This window comes from Tenrec ecaudatus, chromosome 4 (genome assembly GCF_050624435.1).
Source record: "Tenrec ecaudatus isolate mTenEca1 chromosome 4, mTenEca1.hap1, whole genome shotgun sequence".
Classification (NCBI taxonomy): Eukaryota; Metazoa; Chordata; class Mammalia; order Afrosoricida; family Tenrecidae; genus Tenrec; species Tenrec ecaudatus.
The window spans coordinates 81,272,214-81,286,695 of record NC_134533.1 but is presented as its reverse complement, the minus strand read 5'-3'; the positions used below and the strand labels follow the sequence as shown (position 1 = coordinate 81,286,695).

General features: G+C 40.8%; 1 protein-coding gene across 11 annotated transcripts in view; it reads left to right on the top strand.

The window, feature by feature from the left end:
* DLG2 (discs large MAGUK scaffold protein 2) overlaps positions 1-14,482 on the top strand; it is a 2,300,776-nt gene that overhangs the window by 1,595,979 nt on the left and 690,315 nt on the right. For all 11 annotated transcript variants that reach the window (XM_075548681.1, XM_075548686.1, XM_075548690.1 and 8 more), the window contains one exon: positions 2,031-2,081. In XM_075548681.1, coding sequence (XP_075404796.1) covers positions 2,031-2,081 — 51 coding nt within the window. The remainder of the gene's footprint in view (positions 1-2,030; positions 2,082-14,482) is intronic.

The window sequence follows — 14,482 nt, the reverse complement described above, 5'->3', positions numbered from 1 at the left end:
TTTCTTTGACCCTGAACCCTTGGATGTTTATGATCAGAGGCCCGTGTGCCTCTCCAAGGTTGTTTTTTTCTTTGTCTTCCCCCTCTCTCCTTCCTTGGTCTGCAGGCTGTGGGCGTATGAAGTGAGGGGCTTTCCTCCAGAGAAGCACTGGGGCAAAGCAAAGAAAGCTTCCTGTGGCCAAACGGAGAGAATGAGAACACATCGCAGCAACGCATTCTTCCTTTTCCATCAGCTCTCGTGCAACTAAGGAAGTTAAAGAAAATCGTGCAGAGCTTTGCGTTTATTTTAACACGTGTACAAAAACTCCCATGAGCCTGCAAAAGGGTCCTGATATCATCACGTCCTTGTCTATGAGGCTTTGTTACTGAAGCCCAGAAAATCACATGAAAATCCAGGGCTGTTTGATAATATAGTAATGCAGTGAAACGTGATTCACCAATTACCTTGCATAATTAGGAAAAAAACACAAAACCAAGAAAATATGCTCTATAGTGTCTGGCAGACACATAAGTCTACAGTCACTATCATACTTGGACTAACAGTGGATGGTTTATGGGATTTAGCATTAATCCTTCTGTTTGTAATTATGTTTTCATTCGACACCACGATATTACATACCACTCCTATGGGGAAATATCCACAAATGGCTGTGCTTCTAAGTCAGATAGATAAATTAATTACCTGGTTCTGCCAATCATTCATTTTCCACCTCCACCTCCCTTCCCCCAACAATTCTTTCTTGGCAGACCCTCTTTGGCAGTCCTGTTTCTGCACGGCTCTCCATCTGCCAGCACTAGTAAGATGTTTCTAAAGAGGGAAACTAAATTGAAGTTGGAACTTTATTAAAAAACAACAACAACATGATTTCATACTTGTAAATGATTCATTCTGTCTTTAATCCTAAATGATAAATGATGTCACTGAGATACATAAAAAGAAAAAAAAAAAGGAAAATTTAAAAATTTTCTTTCCCAGAGACTTTGCTTGCAATTCTGTATGGTAAGACTGCAAACACTCACTGCCATCCAGTTGATTCCAACTCAAAGCAACCCTTTAAGACAGGCTATAACTGTCCCAGCGAGCTTCTGAGAAAATAACTCTTCACAGAATAGAAAGCCTCATATTTCTCTCACGGAGCTGGTGGTGGATTTGAACTGCTAATCTTGGGGTTAGCAACCAACACATGATTCACTACTCCTCAAGGGCTCCTTTATAGATGAGAATAGGAATTGAGTGTGTTAGATTATTTTAAAGTAACTCTTTATACGTGTATACAGACATTTGTTGAAAATCCAGGCATATGTTAATGGGTTACCTGACTATATTTAAAATGGATTTGTATCTGTCAGTTCAAGTGACTTCGGGAATTGGTTGGATGGTTAACATGGTCTCCCACTAGGAATTTCAACATGTCCTACTTCACTCCTTTCTTACTGCAGCTGAAGTACACGAGCATAGCCACACAATCCAGAGTTCCCCACAAAATTTATCAGAAAGATAAAAGGGACGAATGCCCTAAGTGTGTGCCAATGAAAAGACATTTCTAATTAAACACAGCCATTGTTGATACTCTACTGCTGCATCATTTTTTAATTTCTGGAAAAAGTTGTGCTGCCCTTTACCACAGTTTTGTTTTGTGTTTGTTTGTTTTAAGGTTACCTTTTAACTTCCATTCAGAATATGTTATTTCAAATGTCCAGGAGTTATTCTTGTCACTACAGGAATGACCTGGATATCTTAATCTTTGTACATTTAGTGTGTACTTTAAATTGTCCCTTCTGAATCCCCCAATCTTTCCTAAATCACCCAATTCTAATGGAAACAATAATCCCTCATTATCTTTTCTGGAGTCTTATTTCTCATGGTTTGGAGGTATTTCATTTTGATGAAGATACAAATATCTAGAAAGTGTGGTTTATTCTCAGCTAGAATGAAAATTTTACCACTCCAATCTTTTCAAAGAATGCTGCTATTTTCTCTCAATATATATATTCCATTTTTTCTGATTCTCTCATTTTACTGCTTTACAGGTCAATGGAACAGAAATTGAATATGAATTTGAAGAAATTACATTGGAGAGGGTAAGAGAGACTTACAAATTCAAAGCTTCAATTTTACGCTCAGTATTCTGCATCCTAATGGGTTGTCGTGAAATTATGCAATTGTGTATTAGAACCTGCAAGTTTCCCACAGGAATCACAAGGAGAATATTAATGACATGTTTGCAATTGGGAGCCCGGTGACAAGCAGACTTGAATGTTCAGTATGTGAATTTCATTGCCAATATTTGGAGCAAATTGATCAGAAAGAAATGTTCAGTGAACATATCTAGAATTTTTATCTTATGTCTGTATTATTGTTGTGCAATTTTGAAATATTTTACAAAATATTCTCATTTGAGTGATATTAATGATTAATCATGATTACAGCTTCCATACTCGCTTTTATTTATATATATTTTTAACAATGGATTTTAAGCAGTTGCACAGGGAAAAATACAGGAACTCTGTTGTTGCGGTTTGGTGCCATCCATTTAGTTGTGACCCATGGCGACCGTGTGTGTAGGTGCAATAGCATGAAACACTAGCTGGTCCTGAGCCATCCTCAGAATTGTGCCATGCTCGGCCTCACTGTTGCAGCCACTGGGTCAGTTTATCGCATTGAGGGGCTTCCTCTTTCTCAGTGACCCTCTAACACAGCGGTTCTCAGCCTGTGGGTCGCCTCCCCTTTGGGGGTCCAACGGCCCTTTCACAGAGGTTGTCCGATTCCTAACAGTAGCAAAATTACAGTTACGAAGTAGCAACGAGAATAATTTGATGGCTGGGGAGTCACCACCACATGAGGAACCGTATTAAAGGGTTGCGGCCTGAGGAAGGTTGCGAACCACTGCTCGAACAAATACCATGTCCTTCTTCAGGGACAGGCTCCTCCCAATCATGTGTCCAAAGTATGTGAGACTTAGTCTTGCCATCCTTGCTTCTAAAGAACACGTGAACCACGCTTTGAAAGATAGATTCGATCATTCGTCTGGCAATCCCTGGTATATTCAATATTGCTAGCCAACACCATAATTCAAATGCATCTGTTCTTCTTTAGTCTTTGCTTTTATTGTGTAGCCTTTATATGCATATGAACAGTTCTGTAAATCAAGCTTAAAATTTTTAGTTTAACTCCTAGGGCCTTGGCAGAGGCATTTGACACGTTAGGAAGACAACGAGCAACACAGCTTGAATACACAGTCGCTCACAAAAGAATAAGAAAAATATGACCAAAAGCATTAATAAGAGATTCATCAAAAAGGAAAAGGCCACCAGGCATATGAACACCTGTTCAACCTTATTTCTAGAGGAAAGCATCAGGCATCGATGGGTTTTGTCTATCCAATTGGCTGTGCTTTGGAGGGAGTGTTGCTGTTCTTGCCAATAGTGGGTGTAGTTGCTGGCACACCTCTAAAAGAGCAACTTGAAAATGCAGCTCCTAAACCTTTAAAATAGCGTACTTTTGGACCCCCAAATCCTGCTAACTGGAATGAACAAAGGCGCACACATGCGTCTGTAGGGATGTTCGTACCGGTATTGCTTCTAATGGTGACGCTGGAAGGGCTGGTGTTGAATAGTACATTGTTATGTGTCCATGTACTAGAACCCTAACCACTTCCCTGCATGTGAATCAAATAATCACAGTCAAGTCCTCATTCGAAAAAGACGTGTAAGGATTGCGAGTCCATCAAATAGCGATTCAAATTGTAAGCCATTATTCAATTTATGATCCAATCAGCATAAATAAAACTCCTTTTATATACGGTGTACATGTTTTTTTACTTACATAAAGTCTGGAAGACTGGACCCAGATGTTAAAAGTAGTTTAATTTTAAAACCAAGGGTAGGTTTTAGGTTCTCTTTTTGTTTAGAAATATATTCTACATTTGCTATAATGACATACTCATATAGTAAGGAGTAGAAATATTCTAAGCTATCATTCAAGGATGAAGTAAGACCCAAGATCTGCGTTCAAATTTGTGTCTCCTTTTTCAGTTTACTGATGATTGGGTTTTCTGAGTTAAGGAAATTCTCAATTTCAGCCTGATTTTTATTGAGTGTGTGGGGTTTTAAAAGGACATTTACATTGAAAGTTAAGTGTTCGACAGATGGTTTCTTTTAAACATCCATTATGAACTCTGATAAAATTTTAATGACATGCTAAATGGAGACGTGAGGCTTATGGGAAATTAGCACAAATGAGAAGAAAAGAACCTATTTCTTCTTGGCAATCACTAACACTCTCTCCAGGACTGGGACACAAGTTGTGAGCACAGTGCAAAGTGAGGATGGGAGCTCTTGTTGAAAAAGCACAAAGAATCTCAAACTGGTGGCAGCCAAGCAACTTAAACAAAATCCTAAGCACGGGGCTGCCTGGTAGCACGGAACCCGTGCCCACGGAGCGGGCTTTGTTCACTCTTGCTGGCACTTCATCATCATCTTGAGTAGAACCCAATTTAGGTCCACTGCTTTTATTGCTGAAAACCAGTGAGAAGCTAATGCAAGTGTGGGGTCGGAGTCATACCCTTGTGGGTTCTAGTCAGTGTTCGATGCTTGCTTGGTACCTGATCTTGAGTGGGTCCGCCCACTTCTCTCCCTTCCTGTGCTGTACTTCCTGAGCCAACTCTGGACCTTGTTGCTATCAGCCCGCCTGTCTATATCAAACAATCAGATTATCTAAACAGCAGCTGCTTCCCCTCCGTATCATTAAATTAGTACTCCCAGTCCCCAAATTCACCAAGCTCCTGGGAACCTCCGTCATTGATTTTTATCATTTGTCCCATGTTTTCGCTCTTCTTCATTACCCAGCGCCTTCAACCATCATTCAGACCCTCTCTCTCACGTCCATTCTTCATGGTTTTCTACTACTCACCCCCTCTTTAGGCTCGCCTAGCCAAACTCTAGCTCTGGTTAACTCCGCACCTTTCGACGCACCCCGTGTCAGATCCTGAGCAGCGAAACACGGCTGGTGCAACACCCGTCCTCTTTAAATTTAAAACCATTCCTTTCACGCAACTCTCAAAACTTCCAGGAAGTCCTTATATGCTTCTATAGAAAACACATTTTCTTCTTCTCTGGAATAAACGTTTCTTATTTTGTCTCCCAAAATTCTCAAATGTCCCTCCCACATCCTCACACTCAGCTGTTGCCCTTCCTCCTGGTGTCCTGGATGAAACCCAGCAGTCAAATGGAAATCTCCTCGCTGCCCTTCCAGCAAGTCCGCTAGCATATGCCCCCGCACAAGGAACTCCACATCCGCTTGTGCATTTCAGGATTTTGACTACAGTTAGCCTCCTGCTGCTTCTCTCTCTCAGGAGGTCATGCCATCTCTCCCTCGTCTTCCCTCTCTTTCTCTCCCTTCCTGGATAAATAACGCAAACATAATGTCACATCTCTCATTAGGGGAGAAAAGAGCTTTCCTTTGGCCAGATGTTTTTCTCTTACAATTGCCTCATTTTTCTACTCTGCTTTACCAAAAAAATCTTTGACAATGTTCTATTTTAATTGTTAGGCGCCATCAAGTCAGTGCCAACTCACAGGGACCCTGTGCACAACTAACAAAGGCAGCGCCTTGTCCTCAGCCATCCTCACAGGAGTTCTTAGGTTTGAGCCCAATGGCACAGCCACTGAGTCCATCCATCTTGTCTGGGGAGTCATCGTCTTTTTGTCATTGTCCCTCTATTTTTCTAAGCGTGGTTTTCTGCTCCAGGGCCTGTCTCTCTTGATAACACATCCAAAGCTTGTGAGACGCTCTCACCATCTGTGCTTCTAAAGAGAGTCGGCTGGGCTTCTGCCAAGATGGATTAGTTTGTTCTCTTTTAAGTTCACGGTTTTCTCACGAATCTGGAGATTCTCCTCTAGCATGACAACTCAAGTGTATTGGTTCTTTCATGCTCTTCCTTACTCACATGCAGATGAGGCAATTGAAAATACCATGGTTTCAGCCTGGTGCGCCTTAGAGCTCAAGGTAACATTCTTGCTTTTCAAGACTTTAAAGAAACCTTGTGGCGCCGATGTGTCCAGTTCCATGTGTCATTGGATCTCCTGACTACTGCTTCCCTCAGTATTGGTCTTAGCTCCAAGCCAGATGAAATTCTTGACAACTTCAAACTCTTCTCCATTTACCATGGTGTTGTCCATCAGTCCAGTTGTGAGAATTGGAGGTTTTCTTTACGTTTGCTATTTTCATTAGCTCCATTTTCTTATTTTAACCTATTTTTCATGGTTTCATCTCAGGGGTACACCTAAAATCCTTCCTATCAAAGTCATCCACAGGATCTTGCTAAGTCCAGGCATGTACCTCAGTGCTGTCTGGCTTCATGATAACATTTGATACAGCTGTCACTCCCTGCTGCCCCAAAGATGTTCATTGGTAGGCGTTCAGAGCAAGACAGCCTCCTACTCCTTCACCGCCTCCTTGGCTACCTTCTTAGTCTTTGTTTGACCTTCTCTGAAACCCAGTGACTGCCCTGACCTCCTAACCACCTCTGCTCACTTCCTTAGGGGATCTCATGCGGACGAGGAGCTTTAAGCTTCAGCTGTCACCCAATGACACCGTGAAGCCATGACTTCTCCCCAGAGTTCCAAAAGTGTCCACTAGGCTGTCTCTGCTTGAATATCCAGTAGGCATCCTAAGCTTAAGATCCTCCTCATGTAACTCACGAGTTCCCTCCATGCTTCCCCTTCAGGGTCAAAGCAGCCTTTACGCTAGGAGTCCTTGTCTTAATCATTTCAATCATTTTTCATATTATACTGAATAATAATTTTTAGGCTAAAAAATCCAGGAAACTTGCTTGATTCCTTTTTCCCCTTAGCATGCATGAGCAAGTCTTACTGATGGTAATTTAAAATTGCAAAACCAATCACACATTACTACTTATTCTGCTTACAGGAAGTCAAAACTGATCTCCTCCTGTGTCTGAGTCCCTATACATAACTTCCACCTTTTCTATATGGTTTTTTCTCGGTATTCTGAGTAACATTTTTCAAGACATAAGCTAGATAGTACCCACTTATTTTTCAAAAGGTGGGGATTATACTTGAAAAAATTTCACACTTGTGATCATAATCTATAAGGCCATATAGATTTTCACCTCTGCTTATTGCCCTAACATTAGACACTCACCACGAACTCAGTGCGCCTAACAATAGCAATAATCAACTCCTTGTATGGGTTGCACCAACCACATTGACTATCTTACTATCCCTCAGAAAAGCCAAGCTTTCCCCTGCTGATAGTTTTATATGTTCTATTCACTCTGACTGGGAAACTCCTTCCTTGGATTTTCATGTGACTTAGTCTTCACATTGCTTAAATAACTGCTCAAAAATGTCCCCTGCCTATCACCTTTAAATTAGTACCAATGTCTACGGCTTCCCCCTGCCCCTTACATAGGGTAATGGATTCAATGGTGTCCTACCCCCGAAGAATATGTCCAAGTCCTAGTGCCTGTGAATGTCGCCTTTTTGGAAACAATGTTGCACATGCAATTAAGTTAAACCAGGTGACTATTACATGTAATGTCAAGTGTCCTTGTAAGAGACAGAGCGACATAGGTGGGTGGAGAGAGGATACAACTAGGAGAGGGCAAAGACAGAGACGAGGACTCTGAAACTACTGACTCTGAAAGGAGCATGGACGCATTCTCCGGACTTGAGCCTCTGCAGGGAGTGCAGCCCTGAAGACACCTTGATTTTGAGCTCTGGCCCCCGGAACTGTGAAATGCACATTTCTGTTGCTTAAAGCCACAACATTCTGGTCGCTTGTTCTGGCAGCCCGAGGGAATGGTTGCGCAGCTCTGCCATCGTTGGCCGCGCGGACCAGCACATGAAAGGGTTACTATTGCTTGCTTTGTTCAAAACTTGGTCTTGTTTTCCCCTAAATACAAGGGGGCTTCTAAGTGGTATAGAAAAATGGGGCTAAAAGGAAATTGGATTTCGCACAGATTTTCTGCTACTCCTTGTATATGGCCTGAGTAACTCTATAGTAGCTTCAAGATTCGGTTTTTCTATGATGCGATCTTCGATGTAGTAAATGCTTGGTGAATATGTCATATACGCATGGATTGGACCTGAGTTTTACCACTGCGAGTATGGAAAATGGAAGACCTGTGATGTCGCCTGGATTTGAATCCCGCCTTGACCACTTCTTGATTCAATGACCCTAGCAACATAATTTAACCTCTGTGTGCCTTAGTTCCCACATGTGAAAATGAAAATAAAGTATTTGTACTTACCTCATATGGATCCTCTGTGGATGAAAATTAGCCAATATAAAAGTTTATAATAGTGTACATAGGTGGTACTACTTTAAAGTCCCTTTGGGTTAATATGGTAGTTCTTATAGGGGTGTTTAAAAGAATCACTGAGAAAGCTTGCTAAAAAATATAGCTTCCACGTCCATGAACAACTTCTATCCCTCTGACAATTGCGTCTTTCTGACCATTAACACTCCCCCCCACCAGTTGCTTTGATAGATGCTATTATTATTTTTAGTTAGTTGCTTTTGAGTTGGCTCTAACTGTTAGCAGTCTTCCTGCATCATCTCCATAATCCCTAGGATGTGTAAGTCCTTTGTGCACACCCATGTGTCAGGCTGTCTCATGGCAATCGTATGCAGAACAGAGTGAGATGTTGACCATTCCTTCATCACCCCTAGGATGCAGGATGTGTAAGTCCTTTGTGGACACTCATGTGTCAGTCTGTCTGTCTTATTGAAGCTCTTCTTCATTTTCGCTGGTCCTGTACTTAACCAAACACGATGTTTGTTTCTCATGATTTGGCTTCTGCCTTGACAGCATGTCCAAAGTGATGTGTTGAGGTCACTAGTCTTCCTCTGAGGAGCACTCTGGCTGGATGTCTTTTCAGCCCGCTCTGTTCGTGCCTTCGGCAGTCTGCAGGATATTGAATATTCTTCGCCAGCGCCACAGTTGAAACTCGTCACTTCTCTTCCTGTCTTCCCTTTTCACTGGGCATGACCTCTGCATGCATCCGAGGTCATTTTAAAAGACCGTGGCGAGTGGATGTCAGGCATCCTTTCGTCTACAAGGTGGCAGCTTTCCTTTTAAAACTCTCAAAAGGTTTGGACATAGATTTATACAATATATTATTTTTTAAATTTCCTTTATTATTGCTTCCATGGACCAAGCTGTTATGCTTCAATATTATTTCTTTATTTCATGTCTATGTATTAGAAGTTATGTAAAATTTACATAAATTTCCTTATGTACAATAATTTAATAATAAGCCAATCACACTTCGTAACCTCCTTGTGAGGCAAATGTTGCCAACTCCCAGTGTTAGTACTGCATGAAACCAGGATCCAATGCATGCTAGAACCTACTCTCTTTGCTTCAGAGCTAGACTCCTTTCCAAATTAAACTCTGGTATCATTTCCTCCAAAAACATTTCCGTACATTCCCTGCTTGAGGAGAATATTGTCCCTTCTTAAGTGGAAGGCATATTGCATTATATAATGAATAAAAAGTGTCACTTCTGTTGATCTTTTAATTCCTTGAGGAAAGGCATTTCATCAACTTATTCTTGCCATGATGACATAAAAATAATAAAAAGGTAATCTATAGAACAATTTGAGGTCAAGTTTGATGGCTTTGCGTACATCAGTATCATCCAATGAACTGACCATTAGTCACATGTGGTGAATCCCACCAATATCTAGGCCCTCACATCTGTCAAACATATACTACACATAAACATAGGAACAATCCTTGTTTCATAAGGATGTCTGTGTGATGAAGCACACTGAGAAGTAAATAGGCACAACCCCAGAAGTAGAACAGGGTATTGTGGATACTTGGCCCAGAACAAAGTACTTCTCTGAGGTACAGACTTCAAGTGCTTTGTGAAATACATGAAGGCATGAACCATAGAAAAGTGAGTAGATGTGAAGCATTGTAAACTGGAAGCATGTGCAAATGCTCAAGGCAAATGGCGGGGGGCAGGGGGGTGGCGAAGAATAGCATACTCAAGAAACAGAAAGTAATTCAAAGTGACCGGTCTGAGAGAAACTCGGATGCCCGGGAAAGCATGCTGAGGAATTTGACTTTATCCTAAGGGTAGCAGAGAGCATTGGAAGAATTGTAGGTAAGTACATGTCAGTATCACATTTTTGTTTTAAAAGGATCACTTTGATGGCACTGTCAGGTAAAGATATCAAGGTGCAGGGGACAGAGGGGTCTACCATTAAGACAGAGACGAGCTGCATAGTACCACTCATCATGGAGGGGAGCCGGCTGAAATGTGTTGAGAATTATAGGAGAACAGATCCACTGTCTTGCCTGCAAGATGAGAGACTACCAGAGAGAATGGGAGAGAGGATGCTGAGGCTATGATCCAATAGATTTCTCTTGTTAACACGATATCATCCAAACTTCTCAGCCATGGTCACCTGTGAGGGCTCGTGCTGTTCTGACGCCTGGACAATTACGACACTAGCAAAGGTAGCGGGACAGAGCGCATGCTTCTAGGTTATTTATTCTTTACCTAAGTGTGACATGAACAGGGTTATGTACCCCTGACATAATGTATCTTAAGAGAAGGCATTTGGTCCAGCATGGATAATAGGGTCACCAGGCCATCGTAACCCTGACTAGTATGCATGACCCCAATTTACCTCCTATGTTAAACTGGCCACAGACAACTGCCCACTACCCAAAACCAAAAGACAAAAGGACTGCTTTCCTGACGGCTGAAGAATGTAAAATCATGTTGGACTATTTGAATGTGCTGTCTGACCAAGCCAGGATAGGTTCTTGCATTTAAAAAACAAACTCAGCTACCTGCCTACATATAAATCACTGATTTGGAAACTATTACTTCACTCGTGCCAAAACCAATGGGTTTATAAAACATAAAGAAGCTACTGTTTTATTTCATCCTCTACATTCCTACATGTGAAGAGAGTGGCCGGTTTGGGGTGGAAGGTGGCTAACCTGGAGAGTTTGAAGCAGAATCTGGGTACTGCCGAGTAAGGCATGCTTCCACTTGAACCCTCACTGATAGACTCCCGAGCTTCATCCAGTTATCAAAGTACATAATTGGAAAAGCTTCAGTGTCTGACTCATTTAGGCCAATTCTTTTCTTTGGTATCATTGATTTTTGTAAAAATCCCCAATTTAAAATGGAATTAGAGATCAATTAGTTCAAATAATGTTTGTGAGTTTCTGAATTCTCAGTTGCCTCTGGATTGCTTTGGCTACTTTTAGTTGATAGTAACAGGAATCAAAGGCCTTAGTCCATCCAAGCAATTGGGGGGAACTTGGATTTTCTATAGTCAACACTAACAAAATCTTATTCTGGGTAAATTTAAATATCTTAATAGGTTAGCTTTTAAATTAAGTCCAAAATGTATTAAAAATAACAGTGTGTATTTTAACTACCATATATACTTGCGAATAAGCCAAGTTTTTTCAGCACATTTTTAATGCAGTTTTTGTGGTAAAATTAGGTGCCTCCACTGATATTCAGGTCGGCTTATACTTGAGCATATATGGTATGTTTTAAATACAGGCACACAAATGCATACTTCACACAAGTGCATATTTAGCTGTGTACTTACAACTCAAACATAAGTTTGCATTTAAACATAAACAAATATATTTATGTGACAGGCATGTATTTTGATCAGGGATTTATTTGTTTGGGCTAGTGTTACTTGGAAGTTTATAGAGAAAAAAATGTAGGTTTATATAATCACTGGAATGAATCAGTCATTGAATTCAGATAGAACTTCTTAATCCACATTCAGATATTAACCATGTGACATTGAACCAGCTGTTCAATTTATTAAAGCCTCACTTTTCTCAAATGACATTCTAATATCCACTTCATAGAACTGCTGTGAAAAATAGAAAGAATAGAAACTGTGAACAGTCTACAACATTTTACTACACCCTCTCTTTTGGTGGCTGGTTGCGATGGAATCTGTCAAACTCCTGGCTGTCCCATGTGTAGGACAGCTCTGGCAGGTGCCGATGACCGTGACCTTTTGGAGAAGAGCATTGGACCTGTCTTTTTTGGCTAATAGTTGAAAACATGCCGATTTGTGCCCCACAAGGCATGCAGCAGCTCACACTTGCATGTACAAGTAAAAGTATACACATTGATCTACTCCCTTCTATTTGTGAGATATCTTTATTGCTATAATTTCAGGTAATTATTTTAATGTGACGTCAAGTAGCAAACCCATGTTCCTGATTTTGTGTGTTATGTATATGCCTATCTTTAGGACGAATGGTAAGATTAGCTGCTTCAATGAATTCCAAAATGTATATATGCTCAATTGTCAGTGTATTTGTTAAATGTGTTGATTGTATTAATAGATTTCACCCTTGGGTTGGCCACCATTGCTTCTGTTCCAACCTCACTGCTGTTTGCAGCGCTGTCTGTCTTTCCTCCTCCTTTGTTATGGCCACAAAATTCAATAGTGTTTCACTTTGTTTCCATTTGCTTCTGATGCGTTGGTATCTCCTTAAAATGTTTTCTTTTAGCACACAATTTTGCTTTAAAATAAAAGTATTTCTCTCAATGGATCCCTTTTCTAAACAATCTACAACTGAGCCAATCAGCATGCTTTCCCCAAAAGGCAGTCTCGGTGTGCATTGAAGCTGTGAGTGAGTGACAAAAGGAGAGCTTCCAGGTGCGTTTCTGTCATGTAGGGGAAGATGCCTTGAAAACATGACACTTCCTGCCGAGTTCCAAGAGAACACGAGCTAGGGAAAGAACTAACAGCAGCCCGCTCCTGTATAGGTGACTGTCCTATGGTTCAGACACTACCTCTTCCTTATGACGACATGACTGCTCCTGTAAATCTTTACAGCCAGACTAGTTCAAATAAAGCATGAGAACTAGCCAAGAGATGACCTTAGACAAATGAATCTTGAAATTGTATTTAGCTATCATTATGCAGGAGTTTTTGGGTAGGCTTTGTCCTAGGCTCATTCTACTACAGACTGTTCTCCAAATAAATGTTGGCTTGCTCAAAGTCTTCACCTTTTCTACATTCTCATCAGGTCTCTCACCACTGAGATAAGGTCATAAAGCAAGCTCTCAAGAGAAAAGTGGTGACAGGTAGCAATAAACCTTAATACTTTAAACTTACACACGCAGTCTCCTTTATAGTAACCTATTTCTATATTCCAACTCCCAGAAATAAAATGTGGCAGAAAAAAAGAATGGCTAGTGACAGGTGTATGGATTTTTGTGCCTGCTGTCTAGAAAATTTTCTGATATGGAAACTAGCAGGCTTTTGTTGTTTTTAATGGTTGGGAAAGTGTGTTGTAGATTTAATCATTGGGACAATATGCCAGAGAGAAAATTTGTTAAAACTATTTTGTCCACATTTCAGGGCTGGGGAGTGTTCTTCATCTAATTGTTCTTTTGGTGTAAGCGTCAAGGTCTCAGGATCGGGCACGACTCATGCCTTCTTCACGTTTCCCTTTCTCCCAGCTGCATTAGCTCCCATCTCTTTCGGAATCACCCTCTCTGAGCAGAGTAGTAACCAGTGTCTCTCTCAGTTCCTATTCTGGACCTCAGTGCGCACACATCATCTGAGTGACCTAAAATGGCCAGTGCATTTTCCTCTGTGTGCACACATTGTGATAATCTTACCCTCGTGTCTTTTATATGACCTGGTTATTATGAGCGTATCTAATGCTACTCAAATGGTAGATATGAGATTCAATCTTGGGGCAAAATCACAAAGTAAGCATTTACGCTAAAATGGCAAAAGGCTTCCACCCCCAGTTTTGGGGGTGAGTACTTATGACCCATGGCTTTTGGTTAAGGTTGTTTTGTAAGGAAAGCCCTGATTCAGTGGTACCCAGAGAATTCAGAATTATGATAGCAGTACTGGATCTTGAGATCCAGTGAGAACAAGAGGTTTAGGGAGTAGTGATCCGGGTAAAGGCCCAGCAATCATATATGACCACTGGATTCCAGGTCTTGAGAACTGTTGCTAAAGTTGAAGACCTTGTTGCTTTCAGTTGAGAAAATATGAACTGATAGAACTAAATAGAATCGATAGAACTGTAGCTCAACTGTGCACAGAATAACCTTCTTATTTCTTCTGTCTTTTCAAACACTTCAGCCATCTCCAGAAATATATCGAGAATTGGGTGTCCTTACACAAAGGCAAGAAAACCCACAGCATATAAATATCTCTACAATTATCAACAGCATCCGTTGTTTTTCTGAGTTTTCTCTTTCAATCTCTCTGGTTTTTTTTTAATATCTTTCCAATATAGCAAACATTGTGCTACTTGCCCATTTACATTTACTCATCCCTTCCTTTCAAAGCTGTCTCCTGATTTTAGCTTAGAAATGTACATTCCCTCACATAATAAATGTGCTTTGATGGAATTTAATGTGTCTGTGAACTTCTGAGATGGATCCTTATGGACTTAGACCTATCAACCCATCCTACT